Raw genomic sequence first — 20341 nt, 5'->3', positions numbered from 1 at the left:
ATATATATATATCGTAGTCTGTGCGCACTTGCGCCGCGAGTGGACGAAATATTCATAACTTAAATCTCGGTATTTTGATAATACTTCTACACTACGGAGTTGGAACTCCTTATACAGTGTTCATGCATAAAACTTTTGATACCCAATACAATATTTTCATTCCTGGTCATTCCGGACTCACTCCTTTCTCCATATCATTCAAAGCTCCATACTAATTTAAATTCAATACTACTCACGCTAAACCCGCAAGATGTCGGCTTTAATTGACTTTGTTGCCAATCTCGTACTCCATTTATCATCCTGCGTTCAAACTCTCCAAACCCCGATGCATCACCGCGGTTGCAGCTCGTTCCCGACCTATGCTTGTCTCTGTTGCTCGAATCTCGGTACAAACACAAGCCCAACATCAAACACGTCCAACATCCAACCAGCCGCGAGTTCGACTCCGTTATCGAGCTCGTAGATCATTTATTTTCCCCGTGTCCATTGCACCGTAGATGAGCGAATTTAGAGTAAGCGACTCTCGAGGCCTGGCTGGGAATCAAAACGATCGATCTTTCTCATTGGATGGTGCCTCGATCGGCCTATATCACGAACGTCGCGGCACGGAACCGGTCGAAACCTCGTCAAGGTCCCCGACGTCGCGCCGAGGGAGACACTAATCCCTTAATATCGTTTTACAAGGCGTCTTCTCGCGATCCGGCCGCGTGTCAGGTTATGGGAGGCAGGACACGAGTCCCGCCGTTGCTATCGGCCTCGTGAAATCTCGCTCGGCTTGACATTCAAGAGGACATCGATCGACGATATCGTTGTATCGCCGGCTGCGATACTCGTTCTTCTTTTTCCGTCCATTCTCTCACCTTCCAACGTCGGATATACCTCTTCCCTCTCACCATACTCTCCTTCCATCGTGGATCGCACACGCAGTTTGTCCTCTTCGTCCTCGCGAGTCGTTTTTCAATCTACGCCAGGGCGTTCCAAGGCGCACGCACGGAGTGTGCGTGTCACGCGAAGAAGAGGCTGAAGAAGAAGGGTGGCAATTCATTCGTAGTTCCAGGAGGACACGACCGGGAGACCTAAGCCTCTTCCGTGACCCGAACCGGTCCGCCTCGTGCTCGTTCTATGCGGGTCAGCGACACTCAACCTAGGACAACGGCTAGGACAACCCTTTGTTACTTGTGGTTTTTTTAGGAGAGATGTCTGAGAAGATAGGCGCGAGCGGTGTTCATTACGAGAGTAGTATGAGTATATTTTCCTTTGGTTAGAGATGTAAGGGTTCTTGTGATTGGTGATTACGTGGGATTAAAGGTTTTTAACCTTTTGGGTTAGGATGTTCTCTTTAGTCGCGAAGGTGGTATAAGTCTGTCTTGCTTTGTTTGGAGGTGTAAGGATTCATGATTTAATTAGCGATGACCCATGGCGAAGGCTATTAACCCTTTACACTCGGATGTCCTCTCTGATTATGAAAGTAGTACAAGTCCATCCTTCCTTTGTTTAGAAATAATTATTAATGTATCCTTCAATTGGTGATGACGTGTGGCGAAGGATACACTCGAATGTCCTCTCTAAATGCACATCGTAAGTAAACTAAACTTTATTAGTGATTATACAAAACATACCTATTCGATCGCAAATTGTTGAACAATGCATGTTTATTTAAAGTTTTTCTTTGATATTACGCTAAAAGGTAAATCAAAATATAGTGCATATATTGAGATGTCCTCACAAAAGTATTATATGTAAACTCTGCATCTTTATGCAATATAAAATCATTGCGAACATACCTACAAAATTCAACCTAAATAAGAATTTATTTTACTTTGAAAATATAATATAAACATTACTTTCAATATTTTTTTCATATTATTGCATACTGTATAGACGTTGCAGTTCCTCAAACATTCAAATGTTTTACAAATGCATAATAATCCGCAGTTTAATTATATGAGTCGGTATTATTTAAACAGAGAATATATGAAGAAAGCAACAAGAAGCGTGTATACTAAATTAGAAACGCTGCCACTTCAGAAGATAAATGAACAAGTTTAAGACTGTGGCCCTAAGGAATCTAACAATGTATACAGATAATAATACAACATAGCATTTGCATAGTAATGGTGTCTTGCTAATGGAAATAAACGACGACTTTCAAAGAATGCGAGTTCATTTAATTGTTAGAGATTCACAAGATCTGATCCTAGTACTATGGGTGGAAGGCATTAAATGAAAAGTAAACAACATTGCGTTATTATGTAACGACCATCGCGCAGTCACTGATTTAATAAATATTAATCGTGACAAATGTGAAAGGAGCAATAGTATGTTAATTATGAACAAGCATACGAGCAGAGAAGATTTGTGCGCGTTGTCAACCGTTTACGATTTGCACATTAATTAATTGTTAAGAAGGTTTTAATTACTCACGACTGTCTACATACTTTTCCAATGTTTAATTTCATTTCGATATTAGATGTTGACTGAATAAAATAAAATAATCGTAGTGGTTATTTTATTATACAGTGATCCATTAAATTGCACGTATATACTATTATGAATGTAAATTTTAATGTTAAATTAACTGCCTGTTGCAGTTGATTTCTGTTTGTATATATGACTATTAAGAATTGTTGAAAATTAGATTCTGTTGTTTGTTGAATTCTATGCTGTTTAAAATAATTAGAATTGTGAAATAATGCTACATGTGCAATTTAAGTTGAACATTTAATTTGTATAGTATTTTTAATTACTTATATTTTGAATTACTGTAGAGTAAAACTCTAATATCGATGGTCAATTCAAGCAACAAGTATTGATAGAACAGGTATCATTTTTCAACTACATAAAATTGATCTTCAGTCGCGAGGGAGGCCAGAATGTATAAAGATAGAAGAAAGAAATTTATTGGAACTCTCTTAGCCGCAGCTGATAAACAAATGTCGGTCGTTTCGAGCGCCGTTTCCAAGGTACTCAATTATCGGAAGGAAGACATAAAACCGTGTTTCTCGTCACCAGTCGTAAAATGGTAATCGGCACACGAGAATTTATAAGCTTATACCCAAGGCTAAACGTTTCTTCAGTCTTGTTTCTCTATTGTCTGCTAACAATAATTACCGCGAATAGCATCGTGATTCTCGAAATTGCCAATTACTTAGTGAAGATAGATAAAGTTTTAGTAAACAATTTCCAATGATGTCCAGCAGACCATTCATCACTCGTTGAATAAAAATTAGAATTTTTATTACAGAATTAACTATTTTACCCAGAATTAATTCAACTATTCGATTGAATAAACATCATGAATAAATTGCTATTTATTGATTTTAACCCCTTAAGCTACAATTTAAGCTCCAACAGCCTCGCATCAAACGTGATTAATTGATATTTATTATTTGAAACAAAATTTTCTCATCTCTGCCGCTTAGTAATTAATTATAATATTTTACTGTGAAATTCACAACCTCTGCGATTCAATGTTAATTACATTTGCTGGTAATGCAAAGTTTTATAAGAATTCTAGCGATAAACGCGATATCAGGTAATCAAAATACTAGGAACTAACGACAGTTAATAATTAAATACAGGTTTCGATGCCACTGTCACGCCGTGTTATTAACGGTTAACTACTTGCGGTGGAAAGACGTGCCACGCACGTCGAGATGCTTCTGTTACCGTGTTACACACGTCGTCAGGCAATTGTTGCAGTAAAAAAAAAATGACACCAAAAAAAATCCACAACGGAGGTCTGTAGTGTGCGCTAAAAATAAAAAAACGGAGTGAAACGATGTGGGAGTGTAACAAACGTCTCGTAGCATTACACATTCCAGGCTGTTTTGAAAAATATCACACTCTGCAAGATTATCAATAAATAAATTTAGTATTCATACATACAGTCATTGTATGTATGTCAGTATATCCATTTAAAATAAATGGTTCCTGTACGAATATTTATTACACTGACTGTATGTAATTTTGTCATCAGTTGATGCGTCTTTATATTCCCTTCACGCGCAACCGTGAATTTCTTTGCACCGCGAATGGTTAATTAAATCTGCAGTTCCAATCTTAACTTGGAAATCGATCGTGGACAGGATCTATGGTGACCTTTATTGCTTCCGCGGTAGATCGCCATAAAATTTGTTCGATTCGGTAGAACTAATTGCGATTCAACTCCATCTTCGGCTTCAACTTCTGTTCAGCGTCTATTCACATTTTTCTTCTTAACAACATTTTCGTATAAAAATAAACAGGTTGAAGTATTTTTGGAGATATCATTTAGTCTTGAAATTTGTAATTTTGTATTGAATCAGGAAAGGGAAAGTGACAAGTGTTGAACCTCATTACAAGTGGTTATTACACTAATAACGCTTCTTAACAATTCTGCTTCACAATCGTATCTGCGCTTCTTATCTGTGGCCACTTTAAATTATAATGCATAACTTTTTATCTGTATGGGGACCCAACGGCCCTACTATGTTGCATAACTTCCTATTTCTGTGTCGCTTGACAACTCATCTCTGTAGTCCCTTCTAGCTCGGGTACCTCTGAGTTGCTAAGCCCGTACTGTACCTTGCAAAAACACCGCTAGCGACCCTGAGGGCTCGTCGTTATGTGACAATCAATCGAGCTGTCTCGCTAACTCCTGAGCAAAGCACATTAGTGTGGACTACGACTATGTCGTGTGACTGTTCGAAAGAAAGGGGAGTAAATTCGCCGAACGGTGAAATTTCCTTGCCTCTGTCCCCTTCGGTTCGTTGGTGCCTCGCCAACTTCTGAGCAACGTACAATACTTGCCTCGATGAAACGCAAAATGAAGAGGACTTGTCTTTCCATTCTTGTCTTTGCTTTACAGTGAGATCGATAGAATAAGAACCTCCGGCAGTGGTACTAGAACAAATAATCACGTTATTCGGCGTTTTACGAACTCTTCATCTTCGGTTGCGGTCAGGCTCGGGCCTCAGGTAAAGGTACTACCTGCGACAACCGCCACGAGGCAACGAGGTTATCGCGACGGAACAAAATCTAACCGGACCTAACCCAACTAGTCCCGGGAACAAATAAAAGGAATGATAACCTGAACTCTCCTTCCCGAATTTTCCATTTCCATTCGAACTTAAAACGAACATTGTTCGATATCTTTCTTTCGCAATCATGCGTTGTCTCACGCGGGCCGTACGTGCGGCGCAGCAATTCTCACCGCGGCTCGTGCAAACAGGAAAAAGTCGTCGCGAACGGCATCGCGATCGTTTCGTTGCGGTTCGCGTGCAACGGCAGCCGTTATTTCGCCGTTGTTGCACAACAACGACGGCCGGAGTCGCCGTCACCTTTGGTGACACGTCACCTCTGACTTTTGCGACGTGCTGCGCCGGCGCAAGAAGCAACGTGCTCGCACGTCCCCGGGCACGTTCCTCGAAACGGCCTAATCTGCACCGTTGCATATCTACGGGAAGGCACGTATCTTTGTCCGTCTTCTTCTCCGGCTGGAAATTCTCCGTTCGAGAAATCCGCCGGCGAGATTCCGTCGCCTTTGCCCTTTCGAGTCCCGGAGTCTCGTTCCCCGCTTCGCGGGACTTTTTCGACCACGGTGCTGATATTGTTGTTAAACCGACGATGACGGTGTTACGCGTGGGCGTTGATTATCGCCGCGCGCTCGCGACTCCTGATAGAAACGAGTCGGTCTCGGAACGGGTCGGGCCGTAAGTTGCGATTTTTATGCAATATTAATTTCACGCTGACTTTTACCGAGAGACGAGGGAAGAGGAAATGGGAAAGTGAAAGAATTGGCGAACTTGAGGACCGACGAGCGCGCAGAGTGGGAGTAGAAGCCGGGTGTAGGTCTTTTTTAATTGCACACGGAAATTGTTGTCGATACATGAAAATGTTGAGTACTGCAACGGTGACGGGTTAATTGGTTTATGGATAGGAAGAATTCAAGCAACTGTTAGGTTGATGCAAAAGGAATTAGGGCTTTGAATCTTTAGGTTTAAATGACCATAACTTTTTTTATTATGAACTTTATTAATAAAAAAAATAAATCATTAGAATCGGCACACCTTTTTCCTTTGGCAAACATGTTTTTTTATCTTGGTTGCGTAGATTTCTGGAGTCCTTGAGGCGACGAATTCGTTGAAGGCGTCGCTTTTAGGCGTGTACCACAGGTGGCTCACATTTCTATGTCCCATCTCTAAAGTAAATTTGAAACTCTATTGGTTTCAGATGAAAACTGTGACCTTCAGAATGTACACAAACAGTTACCTCTGATGATGACCTCCGATGGGTGTCAGTTAGTATACTCTATATTTTCTGAGGAAATACTCTAAAAAATTTCAATAATTTCAAAATTGGAAATACTATATTTATTTGAATATATGTATAAAGTGTTCTCAAAGTTTGAATAAATTGTATATATACATTGTTTATATTCTTTTCTTGAAACAAAAATTCATGTATATTACTAAAAAATGTAGTCCCAAACTTATTTCCACCTAATAGAGTATAAAAATATACCTTGGAAGCTATGTATGTACATTATAGTAGAAAGTAAAGAACAAAGGAAAGATCAAAAGAAGTAGAAGAGGTCAACTAAAAAAAATATGAGATTGAAAGACAAAAAAAATAGATGATGATTTCACTATTGTATATTGACATTTTTTATTTTTATTAAGTCACAATACCCTCGTTATTTTCACGAGTACATTCCATACCTGTGGACCGTCAATTATAGCATGTCCTGTACACAGTACAAGTCTTGAAAAAGAATAAGCTATTTGTTTTTGCACGAATTCCCTCTAAAATTGCTAAAATTAATAGCTGTGGTTCGGTTACGATTAGTTTGCATACTTCGCTACTTTACTGCCAGCTTATATTTAAAGCAGACGCGAAAGACATCCAACAGGAAATTAATATTAGCAATAGTTATGCGTTATAGTTACATCACGACGCTAGAAACCTTTGCTTTAACACGCAGATCCTTTTCATTGCGCTCTTTAATCGTTGGCATTCGAACACTTTCGCCATCCACCGTGCACGATGATAATTAAAGCTGAAAAGTACTCGCAATAAAATCGACCTTGGTCATGGAGATGCAAATGCATCGTAGAATGTTTTAATGAGGAATAATTCTTTGATATTTGGTAAAAATTGCTTTGGATTATTTGTTTTCTGGATCTGACCACGATTATGCTCGAGTTAACTGTAAAAATGCAAAGACAAACTGGGTAATGAAATAAAGGAAAATTTTAGGAATTTGGTTGATTTTTAAGTGTCTTGCATGAAGATATACATTTCACTTGAGCCATGTGCCATAGGTCGAAACATTGAGAGCTTTTTCTTCGCAATAACATCTTATTAGAGCATCATAATAGATTAAAAAAATAAAAATTCAATCAAGATGCTAAAGATCAAAACATTGAGAGCTTCTTCTTCACAATAACATCTTATTACGGTATCATGATAGATTAAAAAAAAATTCACTCAAAAACGAGCTTTCCAAAAAACAGGATTACAAATCGTAAGATACTAGGTACTATTAATTATTTTTTAACAAGTATTACCAAGGATCTGATTTTCTTAATTATCACCCTGTCTATTATCTACAACAAAATTCAGGTGTTTAGTCTCCATCTTTACAGCTTCCCAGAGTATCACAACAAGTTCTTGCCTCCAAGAGTGTTTGTTTTAAAAGTTCCTAAAAGTTCCATCCAAAGTTCCTAAAAATACAAGAACACCGCTCGTCAGGTGTTCGTATTAATTTTCGTTGTACGAGAGGTACCAAGAGCGCTCTCAGGAGTCAAGCGATTCAAAATTACGACGTCTCGACCGGCAATTCATTTTCTTCCGACTTCTCCGCCGAAAGGTCGAACCACCTGACCCTTCGTCGTAATTACACAAAGGTCGAAGATTTAATGGCCTGGCCTACGCAATTGTTCCCGACAATGCAAGCCTGCGTAAATAAGTAACGACCCGACCCTGTCGGAGACAGCCTCTTGTGTTCGGCGAACACGCGGTTGGTCCAGCCTGGTTCATAGACTCGACGACTACGAGGCACACTTAGGCTTCGCCCGCACGTATCCCACGAGCCACGTTCGATAGAACACTCGCCTGTCCTTTTTGTAAAATGCAAATCCTTCCGCGAGGAGGAACGCCGCGCCGTGTGAACGAGATCTCCGAGCGCTTCAGGGTCGCGGTGTACATTCTAGCGACATTGTTCCGGTCGTAGTGTTTTTCAAACGACTACGTGCCCCTTCGTGGCTCCGCTACGAAAGAATACGTGGGTTTCAAGTTGTACCGAACTTGTTAGTAATGTTTCGACGAATTGTTGAAAAAGAAAATCTGCGGAATCCTGTAATGCGGAGATTTGAAATTATGGATGGATCCCCTGTTTTTGCACCTGTCATACGCCATTTTACTCGCTTTGGTGTGCTGAATACGAATATCGTTGTCGTTTTTGGCGGGAATTAGAATTTTTCAATATATTTGCATAAAACTGTCTTACTAATACGAATAATTCTTAATCGAAGTTTTAATTGAAGAACTACATTGAATCTATGTTTGAAATGCAGAGGAAAAGTACTTCGTTCGTTTTAGATCACCAAAATAAATATATTTTACACTATAATTTAGTAAAATAAAAATACTTCACTTGCTGATAATAAATTCAATAAATAAAATATTACGAACTATGAGACAAATATTTTCAGTGTTTTTCAAGTAAAATATTATTTCTTGATAGATCTTAAAATCTTTTCATAAGAAATGAAGTATTTTATTTTGAAAAATACATGCACGATCCGAAATCAAATATTTATTTACTATTTACTATTTAAAATACGTATTTCACCCAGCTCTAACTGGGACTACATCTAAACTAATAATGTAAATTGCAGTTGTCGAACGCCCTTAGGCTGCCCATTCGTATCAATCGAAAAATATAAATCATGCATTCGTACGTTTAGCGACGCTTTTTTCCTGGACTGTTCAATTATACGGAATGTGCATCACGGTTGTCCGCAGGCATCAATTTTACAATGCTTTCCGATGCATGATCGACTTCGATTCTCCTAATGGCGCCCCTCTCGAAACCCGACGGCCAATTAAATTAAAACTGCGAAGTAGTTGAGGATTATCATAATCGCGCGACACGACGACGACGGGAGAAGACGTACGTGGGCTCGTAAAAGCTCGCGTGTCCTTTTGATTCGACGGGTGGAAAACAAGTCTTCATTATTCGATCGTGAAATGCCTAATACCGTCGTGACGCTTCGCGTCGTTATTAACATATTAGAAAGCCAGATGGATTAATATTTTTACGGATCCCGAAAAAGGCATCTTACGTCAGAATCGTTGATCAACGTTGATACATTATCTGTTTCATTATGTGCATGGCATTTATTACTTATTGTGCGGCCAGTGAAAGTACGCGACGGGTACGGTTAGTTTCGCAAATTTCAAGCATGCTTTCTTTCGCATTAGGGGTATCTGGCAATCAACGATGGTATTCGAAAAATATGCAGCACGAGGAACTCGCGCCTGTCTGAATTTAGACGCCGTCTTTTTCTTTCTAATTTCATGAACTTTCACCGAGATCGTCGGTTTTGTTTTATTGCGCTGCAACGATGTGGATTATTTCCTGCTCGAGGTTGAAGCGAATTTATTTCGATCATTATCCGTAACGTTCGCCTATTATTCGAAAAAATCCGTGTAATGTTAAGGAAACTTCAAAGACGACTTTAGAGAGCTTCGAATTATATATTTCCAGCATTTTTGGACTGTTTTCTTTAATGATCGTCGAAATAAATTTATTTAAAAATTTTCAGACTATAGTTTTAACAAAATTGAATTAAATCTATTAGTTAACATCAATACGAAATGTAATTCCAGTTCCTTTCACTTTTACATTTGTAATTATTAGACTGTGGATATGTATGCAAATTCATCATTTTATAGATATAGACAAGGAAATGAAATTTAAATGAAAGTAAATATGTTCTTTCTAATTGATATTTTGTATATTTTTCGTTTTGTCCACATCCTCGTATATTTTCCTGTATTTCCAGTTGTTTTAAATGCATGAACTGCCGCAGTCTAATAATTATATATTTGGTTATTGTTTCAGAGAAATTTAATTGTTGTATTATATTTAATATATACGATATATAATTCTGATATAATCCTTCCCTTTTAATATTAAAATTGTATCTTTTGACTCTTCTTTCTAAAAATCTTTGTTGTTCTCTATTATTTTCAGTAGACGTTGATGTAATAAAGCGCAATAAAGTATAACGCACAAGTATACAGCACAATATACTGCAGTCCAGAATAATGCAGAGTATTATTCTAATCTGTTCGAATCACCATAATTGAATAAATATTCCCACGAAAAGAATTTCCATTACCTCTCCAAAGCCGATATTCAAATTCTCCCACGGATAAATTCATAATAGGGTCCATGGGTGCCCATCCCATAAGACAGTTCTCCTCCTCCTCTTCCTCCTCTTAAACGCGACATTTTCCACGTTCACGTCCCGCGGTGTCCGAGGCGTCGCTAATGTGACATTTACTTCGTCGCGAGGGATCACGGAATTGTCCCCGTGGACGTAGGTAAAAATTCAAAAGAAGAGGCCGTGAGCGCGATGGAGGGGCAGGGGAAAACTGGAGGAAGAGTGACATCAGGAGAAGCGCTTTGTGTACGCCACGGAAGACAAGCAAGTAGGTGGGGTGCCTCGTGCGAGGATCGTCGTAAATGTCTTCATCCGTAAGATATGAGATGCCGTGGGCGTCCACGGGCACGCAGACCCTCTGGTGGACACCGCTTTCAGCTGTATTAACCTCTCCGTGGAAAGAGCCAGAGGTGAAGGTGAAGAGGAAGCGAGGAAGAAAGATGTCAGCCAGCTTCTCCAGGTTCGCGGAATATCGCGGAGATAATCGAACCGCGAACAATCCTCTTCCACCGGGTGCCTCGCGATAGCGCGGTAATACGTTTTGTAATAATCCGTTAGGACGGAGACGTTCTGCCAGGATGCTCGCGATCGTAATCGGCAGGCCTCTCCTGGTTGCCGGTAATGCGTGTCGCGGGAATAAATTTCGTTCTTTTCGGGGCCCCCGGCACCCGTGAGACGCCGGGACACGCGTTCCTTACTCGTGTGCGGTTGAAATTCCTGGCGGGGAGGAGGGCGGGGGGAGCCTCGACTCCTGTTCGGTACTTCAGACCCTTGAAATGTAAAAGCAGAGTGCACGATGCATCATGAAGATCTCGGGATACTATCTAGGAACTCATTTCATAGTGCATGACTTAAATTGTGAGCGTTGACGACCATGCAGTAGGGCCCACGCGTTGAAGTCTCCGAGAATTTGAGTGGAAGCGTGCGAGAAAATTTGCGAAATATAAGAAGAGACTATACGATGCATCAGACAAATGTTTGCATACTACACATGGGCTCATTTATCGAGGCATGAATTTAAATTATATATGTTGACGGCGATGCATTCTCGCCCACTCGTCGAAGTCTCCAAGATCTTAATTGATAAAAAGTGCATAATCACATTAACTGTAAACAGCGTGGAAAAATTGTCCAGGTTTTCCGTTACCCGAACAAGAAAAGTTACGGAAGAAATGCTAATCAGATCCTTAATCGCGAATAGCTTCTGGCTGGCATCGCGCCACTTCCAATTACTGAAACGTTCTGTCACGGAAATGAATGTCAGCGCGCTATGAAAAAGTCCCTCTCCAATTTGACATCGAACGGCTTACACGCGCCGTGACTTTCGATGGCCAAGATTTATGGAGTAACGGGGCGTTTTAGTATCGAAGTTAGCGTATTCCATGGGTTTCTGTGCCGATAGAAAGTTTCGGACTCAAAGGTTAGAACCTTCGTTCCAAGTTGCTCGGTCAAACGTGCGCCGCGTAATTCATCAAGCTTATAATTGACGGCTGCGTAACTGCTCGCATAAATTATCCAACGATAAATTGAATCGAGCTCGGTGTTATAATATGTCGTGGATATGCAACGGTGTGATTCAGCGCTGTTTAACGTGGCGTGTCAAACGCATCCTGGAAAAGAATAGATGACCTAGTAACGAGTGTCACTGAAGAAATGGGTGAAACTTGATGACTGACCACTTGCGCGTAAGTCTCATGCTACTTGGCAGTTTCGTGGGTAAATACATGAAGCGAAGTTGATGGCTGTTGAACAATTTAGCAGCTAGGACGCTGAAAATGCTCTGATAATGATACATTGGGATGATCGAGGGTGGCGACAAAATTAGACACGTGAGAAACTTGTAAATATAATATAATTAATAATATAAAATTGAAAAAGGTATAAAAGAAAGGTGACAAAAAAAAATTTACTGTATAAGCATCTCTATCTTACAAACAATAAATAGCTAAATGACTATAGAGTCTTCAAACCACAGCAAACACCCTGCAACAATATTCCCCAAGTAACCGATGCTTTCTAGTAATTACAAAATCACCAGAGAGCTAAATGACTATAGAGTCTTCAAACCATAGCAAATACCCTGCAATAATATATTATTATTATTAATAATCAAAGTACTCCCCACATACGACATTTTACATTTCTCCCTAATTCCATTGAAATTCGATTCAACCCATTCGACCAATCAGGTTTTGATCACGCTAGTTGACACAAGGATCCCCAGATCAAAGATGCAATAAACATACTCTGAATCGTAGCATAAATACCGAACAGCACACCCTGAAGTGGGATGACTGGAATTTTCGGGCACCGACCACCTACGTGTCGTATAAAACTCCGACTCTATAGTTATCAAACATAGAATAGCCTTCCATTAGAGCTTCTCCCCCGATGGAGAGTTAAACCCAACGCGACGAACCACCTTTGGCTTGCCAGCAGACTTTATCACAACTCGTTACCAACACACGCGCGTACCTACGGTCAAGAGAAGGATTCATGGGGGAAACGTTGACACGAATGACGACTCGTACGGCGGTCACGTGGGTAGGACACAATGCAGGGTGCGGCCTCACCTCTGACACGTCGAGGTCCCGACCTATTCCCGTGTACACGGGCCAAGGTGTACCATTGTGTGGGGGGCTCAACGTGGTGCCCAACCCACGTGCAACGCCAACACGCAACGAAGCTCTAAGCTGAGCCTCTTTGGAATTTCACCGCTCCGGGAATACGACGAGGAGGTAAAATCTCTCGTAGGCACTCCGGGACGACCGAGCTCACCGTGTAACTGGACTCGGGGACTCCCGGGGAATTCAATTTTTAATCTATGTAACTAGAGACCGCGCGTGGGTATTGTTCTTCGAATCGTCTGTATGCGTTGAAAGAACTTGTGAGTTCTTTCTTCTTATTTTTTAGATGTTCGGAAATTGTGTTTATTTATTAACTTGTCCGCTCTCTGGTGATTTTGTAATTATTAGAAAGCATGAGTTACTTGGGGAATATTGTTGCAGGGTGTCTGCTATGGTTTAAAGACTCTATGGTCGTTTAGCTCTCTGGTTATTTTATAATTATTAGAAAGGGTGGGTTACTTGGGCAATATTGTTGCAGGGTGTTTGCTATGGTTTGAAGACTCTATGGTCACTTAGCTGTTTATTGTTTGTAAGATAGAGTTGTTTATAAAGTAAATTTTTTTGTGATACTCTTTTTAGTAATATCATGGGTAATGTTACGTAATGTTATGACATGGTTCGATCATATTAGGAAAATCACTCCTGATGTATTTTTATAATTAATTAGTGCACGTATCTTTTATTGGTCTATGAGTAATTTTTATTTATCGAAGGAATTTAAGGGCTGTAAAACAGTAATCACACCGTTTTATGAAGATATTTATTTATTATTTATTTAATGTATAAGATAGGATGCTCTACATTCACGAGTTCTATAATATTGATCGAATAAGAAACAAAAGGCAGTTGCACAACAGCTATCATTATACAGCTGGCAGTGAACCATGCTAATCAATGAGGCTGGAATGTTCTTTTACCGTATATGTATGTATGTATTTCAATAATTACTATTAGGTTGGTGCATATGAAATGTTGTTTTTCTAGTGTTCCATTCACTAGGAACCAATAAGATCAATTTAAGTCTACTCTGTCAATAATTGATTGTAATCATATTAAAGAGGATGAAGTATACTGTAAGTCACACACATTAGAATCTCTAAAGATGTTGGAATACATGAGTATGAACGTGTGAAGATGACAGTGAAAATTGCTAAAAACAAAAAGTTAGCTTTTAAACAAGATTATGTGAATGTGTGGTGTTTGAATGTGAATGTTTGATTTGAAAAATTCAAAGCTGGTGATTTTTGATTAGAAAATTAAATTACTCGTCATCCTTTTCTACCCTTTGATTGTATAATTAATCCTGAATCTTATTGCAATGAAATAGAAGAAATGCATTCAGAATTAATAAATGAAGAATTATATATGGAAATTATTTTAATTAAATGCACTATGTTTCATTGAAAGTAGTTTTATATAGTTACCGTTTGATTTGTATAAACGACATGTCATGTATACCTACCCAATACATTGGGTTAGGTTATGTTAGGTTACCTTATTATTTATCATAGTGTACATGGTTTGAAGATGTATGAATCGTCGAATCCACTATCTTCTTTAGGATTTTGTTCTTTAGTAGTAGTGCGTACAGTGGTTTTACAATTGCCATGTCAAGCCCCATAATATTATGACGTGTTTGATCAAGTTTGAAGACGTTGTAAAACAATCCTGGAATATCAAAAGCTTAAACCACTTTACATAGCAATCTATTTTGAGAGTAACCGAAGAGTTTCCGACCACAACATTCATTTCCATTGGGAGATTCGCGTTCTACAATGATTCAAGGTGCTTGACATTAAACTAGTTTCGACGAATGTGGTTGCACGATATACGTTCGGAGCGTTCATTAGAAATTCCAATGAACTCTAACGTGGAATGCTAATTTTCAATGCTTCAAATCGGGAGACAACGCGCCTAGTGCCGCCCAACCGTCTCGTGTATTTCCTGATAGGCTGCTCTGGGATGAATCTATGAAAGCATTAGTGCAATACCGAGGTCAAGTCGTAGGCAGATACGCCCAAGTGTTCTCCTCTCTTCGCGACCCTCTCCCATCTACTCCTTTTATTAACGCAGCATCGACGACTCGATCGTCAGCAGAGGTTTACGAGGCGTAGTCGTTTTAACCGTTGCCCGTCGTTGGCTGATTAATCATCGCTAACCTGGCCAGTGTATCACCCAGTATATTGTTTCGATCAATTTCGCAAAGTGCGTTCGCTTTCTGAACTCTTTCAGCGAATATCACGCGAAGATGTTCGTTTAATTTAGGTAATAATTTAATTTAGCAATTGTATTATACTATTAATTTTATGCGAAGGTATTAGATACATTGTTTGTACGAGTTGTTTTAGATACATTCATTTGATGGTTCTTGAAAGAGTAAAAGTGAAAGAATCATTTTCCAATGTGTACGAATAAAATTAATATAAAATGTAGTTACTCGGTTACTTGTGTAAAAGACACACGAGTAGTAAGAAAATGTTACTGCTTGATTTTATGGAGAACAAAATAAAGAAAAATGATAAAAAATGGAAAGAAATAAGAAAAACAGAGACTATTACATTTGAGTAAACAGAGAAAGAGAAGAAGGATAGAAAAGTAGAAGAAAAATGGCCAAACACAATTTGCATAAATCCAATTGATTTTTTTTATTAAAGAAAAATCCTTCTCAAAAACTTTTCATTTATGTAGCTTTGCAAACATGCTCTTTTTCGAAATATTTAAGAAACTCTCATCAAATAATACATTAACAAATAGTCAATAATCATACGATTTTGGGAAATTGATTTTCTAACCAGATACATTTTTTTTTGTTACAGGTAAGCAGAATTCAGTAAATCGTACCAATCGTTCTTCATGGATGTGAATTGGTTGCGAAGGTGTTGGAGTGGTCGGGCGTCTCGTGGGAGTAACGTCGAAGGTAACTTGTTCGAAGGTGTTGACTGTATTTTAGCTAGGCAGTTCCTCGATAAATGAATTTTTCTGCCTCGAACAGGAGAGTTTATGAGACCCGAAGAAATTCTCACACTTTGTTGTGATTGATCGCGTGGAAATCGCGGAAGAATCGGCGCCTCCGCTAACCTGGACCGCCTAAAGACACGTAGGACGAAAGATTTATGAAAGCCTCGACCTTTCGCGTCGAAGCTGCCTCGAGACTGTTAGATTTTCGATGATTTTAGACTTTTGGATTTGTTCAACTTAGATTTCCAGGACAGTTTCTTTCGAAATCAACTAACTACATAGGTTCAGATTTAAGCAGAAGTCTCCTAAAATATTTAGAATGTATAGATTAACATGTATTTGATACAGAGGGAGCAGGTTTAAGATATTAAAATGTTTTGTAATTAGTTTAACTCTCCGATAGGTGTGAGTAACTTCCAGATCACATGATAATATATCGACACTTTATCATATAAGTCTAGCTTTTTCGAATTGGGATCTGTGAATTTATTAATGATTTATGTAAGGATAGTAATCTCTTTTTAACTATCCATAAGGTTACTCTGCATGCACAATATTTATATTTCATTTAAATAATATTGATCTTGTAATAATTTATCCAAAGTTGCCAATTTCTTTTTATTTATCCACAAAGTTACCCTATATGTCCAGTATTCTAATTTTATTTATATTATACTGATTTTTATATTGGAATCTGTAGATTCATTAATAATTTCTGCAAGGGTGATAACTTCTCATCTCAAAAATCATCGCGAATTTGTATCGTTAGGGCGAAGATAAAAATTACAAAATATATTTTAAAATATCAATGTTGCAAATATGTAGTCTATAAAATAAAAAGATTTTCAATGGAAATAAATAATCGTGGAATGGTCGTGACTACAAATACCTTGTTAAAATAATTTAAAAAAAATGTAAGAGGAACAGGAAGAGATTTCAAACCTTTTTATATCGCGAGCACACTATAATTGGTCGACGATACGTAAACGATGAGCTTGCAGACGTATACCGTTAATGGTTTCTTCAAAATTCCCTCGATGCATTGCCGATCGCATCTCCGGTTTATATAGTTGTTCCACAAAATATGACGTGTTCGATTCGCCGCTAATTGCTGCTTCTATGATATGAGTTAATTGCCGCGGCTAATTTGCACCACGCGAACGTATCATTAATATCGCATTACCGCGTATTCCAACATTCTCCCGACTTGCTCGAAAGCGGGCTAGTTTTACCAACTGCCGACGAAATGGCGGATATTTATGTCGGCACGTATACTTCTGAATTTTTTCAAACGCCTAATCTTTCCCATTTCCGCAGGTTTCCATCGCGAACGGGCAAAGGTCTCATCTTAATAAAAATGTTGTATAACGAGTAAACGATACCACCTGAAATAGAAGTGAAAATTTGTATAGTAGAATGAAATATTTTATAACGAGAAGCTGGAAATTCAGCTCCTGAATCGAATTAAGACAGGAATAAATTTCTATTTGTTGCTTTTATTTGTTTTCTACTATCGTAATGCAATTTTGCTCATCACTGGCTTCCAATGTTGAAGGCCCTTCTAGTTAATTCCTTTTTGTATTAATTTTGTCTTGAAACGAAATTACTCTATTAGGTTATTAGGTAGAAAGTGTTCCAGGCAAAATGCTTAAAGAATTATTTTTTATTTTTGTTTATGCATATGTTTAACAGTTGTGAGCTATAATTTGGTATAGTTTGAGGTTAGGTTAATATATTTCATAGTGAGTAGCTGGAAATTTAACTCTTGTATCGAGTTAAGAGAGAAATAAATTTCTATATCATAATGCTATTTTGCTCCCTTTTGCATTTATTTTTTCTTGAAACAAAATTACTTTATTAGGCAGAAAGTGTTCCTCAAAATGCTTAACCCATTTAATGCTAGGCAAATTTAAAGCGTTTTGCTTTTGGCGTCAACATTTAATACAAATGTATAATCCAGGTTATTATTTTGATAATAAAAAGTGATATTAAATTTGTTGTTTCAAAAAGAAAATTTACGATCTTCTTTCTGTAATAATTCGTGACACAAGAGGGTTAAGAACTTATGCTTTGAGTAATTGTACTCAATTGGAACTATCAGACATCTCGAATGGTTTAAAGAATTATTTTTTATTTCCATTCATGCATACGTTTAACAATTGTGAGCTATAGCTTGGTACAGTATGAGGTTAGGTTAATATATTCACATTGAAAAATGTAATGCGCGGTTGTAATTTGCATAGAATCAATAAAAATTCCTGGCTTCGCCTACAAATAAACCTATACATATTCACAGAATCGTATTTGTATTGAATAATGAATACTGACAAATAAAAGGAAAACGATAGTATGTATACATGCTTCATAGTACAGTATTAACATACATTCGACGATAGGGATGCGTGATACATTTTTCAACGTCCTCTTTACATAAATTTCCTCCGACGGGAATAATTCATCGACATTGTTTAACGCATTAATTAATTGTGTTCGTGTCTATGGCTTCTTTATCGGCCGATCGACTGTGCTTCTTTGACAATGTGTCTCTAACAGGCCTCGATGAGTTTCGATAAACACTGAACAGTGTTCCTTAATTAATTGCTGATTCAATTAATTGCGCGAATTACTAATTTTAATTACTCCGAAGGGCAGAGTTGTTCAAAGACATGAATGAGCGAGGTGACCTTTATCTGATTGCACGCGAGATCGAGATTAGAGAAACTTTCGCATCACGTACCGTCAGGAACCTTGGCTGTCTTTGTAGAAGAATCTTCGCTAGTAAAAAAGTCGATTTAACGAGGACAAAGGAACAAAAGAAGATAAACTTTGAACCGTGTTGCAGGCTATACTTAAAAGCAACCCTCGTGCACGGTGTAATTATAAAGTTGCGGTAATTTTGAACATTTTTCGAATATTAAGATTAATTAAATATGTAACAATTATTATCTTATGATTGCTGAAAGTATGGATTAGAATTTTGGGGGTAACGTATTAAAAGTAAGACATAGTAGGTTCAATTTTAAGTCTTTCAACCGGATTCAATATGTGGACGCTTAGTTTTATATAACTATAATTACTGTCTATGATAAAAAGAGCAAAAATTTGATAGTAACAAAAAGAATCGTCCCTGAAGAGGTTAAAGCAGCCTGTTAAATTGATCTAAACCTCACAGACTCTTCCCAGAAACATCAATTAATTTCCGACATTCTCTTGTATCTATCCATACCATACAAATTTCCTTAAATTTCCCTAAATTTCCCTATTTCCCTAAATTTTCATTTCCCCGAATCCAGAAGTATTCGTTCGCACTCTCCCAAAATTCTAGATCATCCGTCTCCCTAATTCCCATACCACGATGCCTCTTATCCCCACCATGTCCAATTAACCAAAATAACGACCGAGCTTCCGTGCTCGAGCCCTCGTCTCTCGATTATCGCCCGACATTATGTTGTCGTACGACTCTCGAGGCTGGAGTTTGTCGGGTGGCTTAACGCCAGCCGTCTATCCGTGCGTCGCTAAACGAAATAATTACCACCGTCGCGGCATCGACGGGGCCGCGTTTCACCGTATCACCGGGGGACTCGGTTCGCGTAGCCGCGTGTCGTTTAAAGGAATTATCACGACGTCCGTCCGACGTGGACGATTAATCTTCGCCGGTGCGAAGGAGCCTTTTCGTCGTGCGAGGCTGGCTTCTCGTCGAGGAACAAGCGCGGGAGGAGGCGCCCCGATCGAGAGGAGGAAGGTTTTCACTCGCTTATCTCGTCACGACGATCTGCCGACAGATACACCGCGCGCCTTGACACGTAACAATGCATGCATGAATTAATAGCGGCCGCTGCCTGCGCTCGTACTTCTCCTCGCTTACAGCCAGATTTACATCTTTATCGCGGTCTGGGAGGTGTCGTTCAAGTATACCGTCGAAGAGGCTGCCTCCTACCCGACCCTCGTTCGGTCCACACCCTCGCGGTTTTTCGTAACGCTTCCATGTTATGGATACGACGCATCGATTTACGGGCTAATACTTGGGAATATTTCTGAGAGGCTAAACATTTGTCTAGAGACAATTAGAACCTACATAATCTAACATTGGTATAGTCGTTATTTTTGTTACGTCGTCAAAATTCACGAATCCTTCCCAGATTTATTTTCTTTAACAGCTCATCATTGGAATTAGTAAGTTTCGTCATTTATTAATTGCCAAATTTCCGTTTCGGTTCCGTTCGACCTACAAATAAGTTCGCTTGTTGTAAAAAAATAAAGCATACAATACACCGTTTCTGCAACACATGATATTGACATATGTATGTAGAATGAAAAATC

General features: G+C 38.7%; 1 protein-coding gene across 12 annotated transcripts in view; it reads left to right on the top strand.

Annotated features, from left to right (window-relative positions):
* The window catches only part of LOC128879548 (uncharacterized), a 533296-nt gene that overhangs the window by 356180 nt on the left and 156775 nt on the right, over positions 1-20341 (top strand). For 2 of the 12 annotated variants that reach the window (XM_054128812.1, XM_054128813.1), the window contains exon 2: positions 15880-15980. The exons of the other annotated variants lie outside the window; for them this stretch is intronic. In XM_054128812.1, coding sequence (XP_053984787.1) covers positions 15917-15980 — 64 coding nt within the window. In that variant the 5' untranslated portion in view covers positions 15880-15916. The remainder of the gene's footprint in view (positions 1-15879; positions 15981-20341) is intronic. 12 annotated transcript variants of the gene reach the window in all.

Source organism: Hylaeus volcanicus, chromosome 7 (genome assembly GCF_026283585.1).
Source record: "Hylaeus volcanicus isolate JK05 chromosome 7, UHH_iyHylVolc1.0_haploid, whole genome shotgun sequence".
In the NCBI taxonomy this organism is placed as follows: Eukaryota; Metazoa; Arthropoda; class Insecta; order Hymenoptera; family Colletidae; genus Hylaeus; species Hylaeus volcanicus.
The sequence above is the reverse complement of the archived record's forward strand: the minus strand, read 5'-3'. Positions and strand labels throughout refer to the sequence as shown.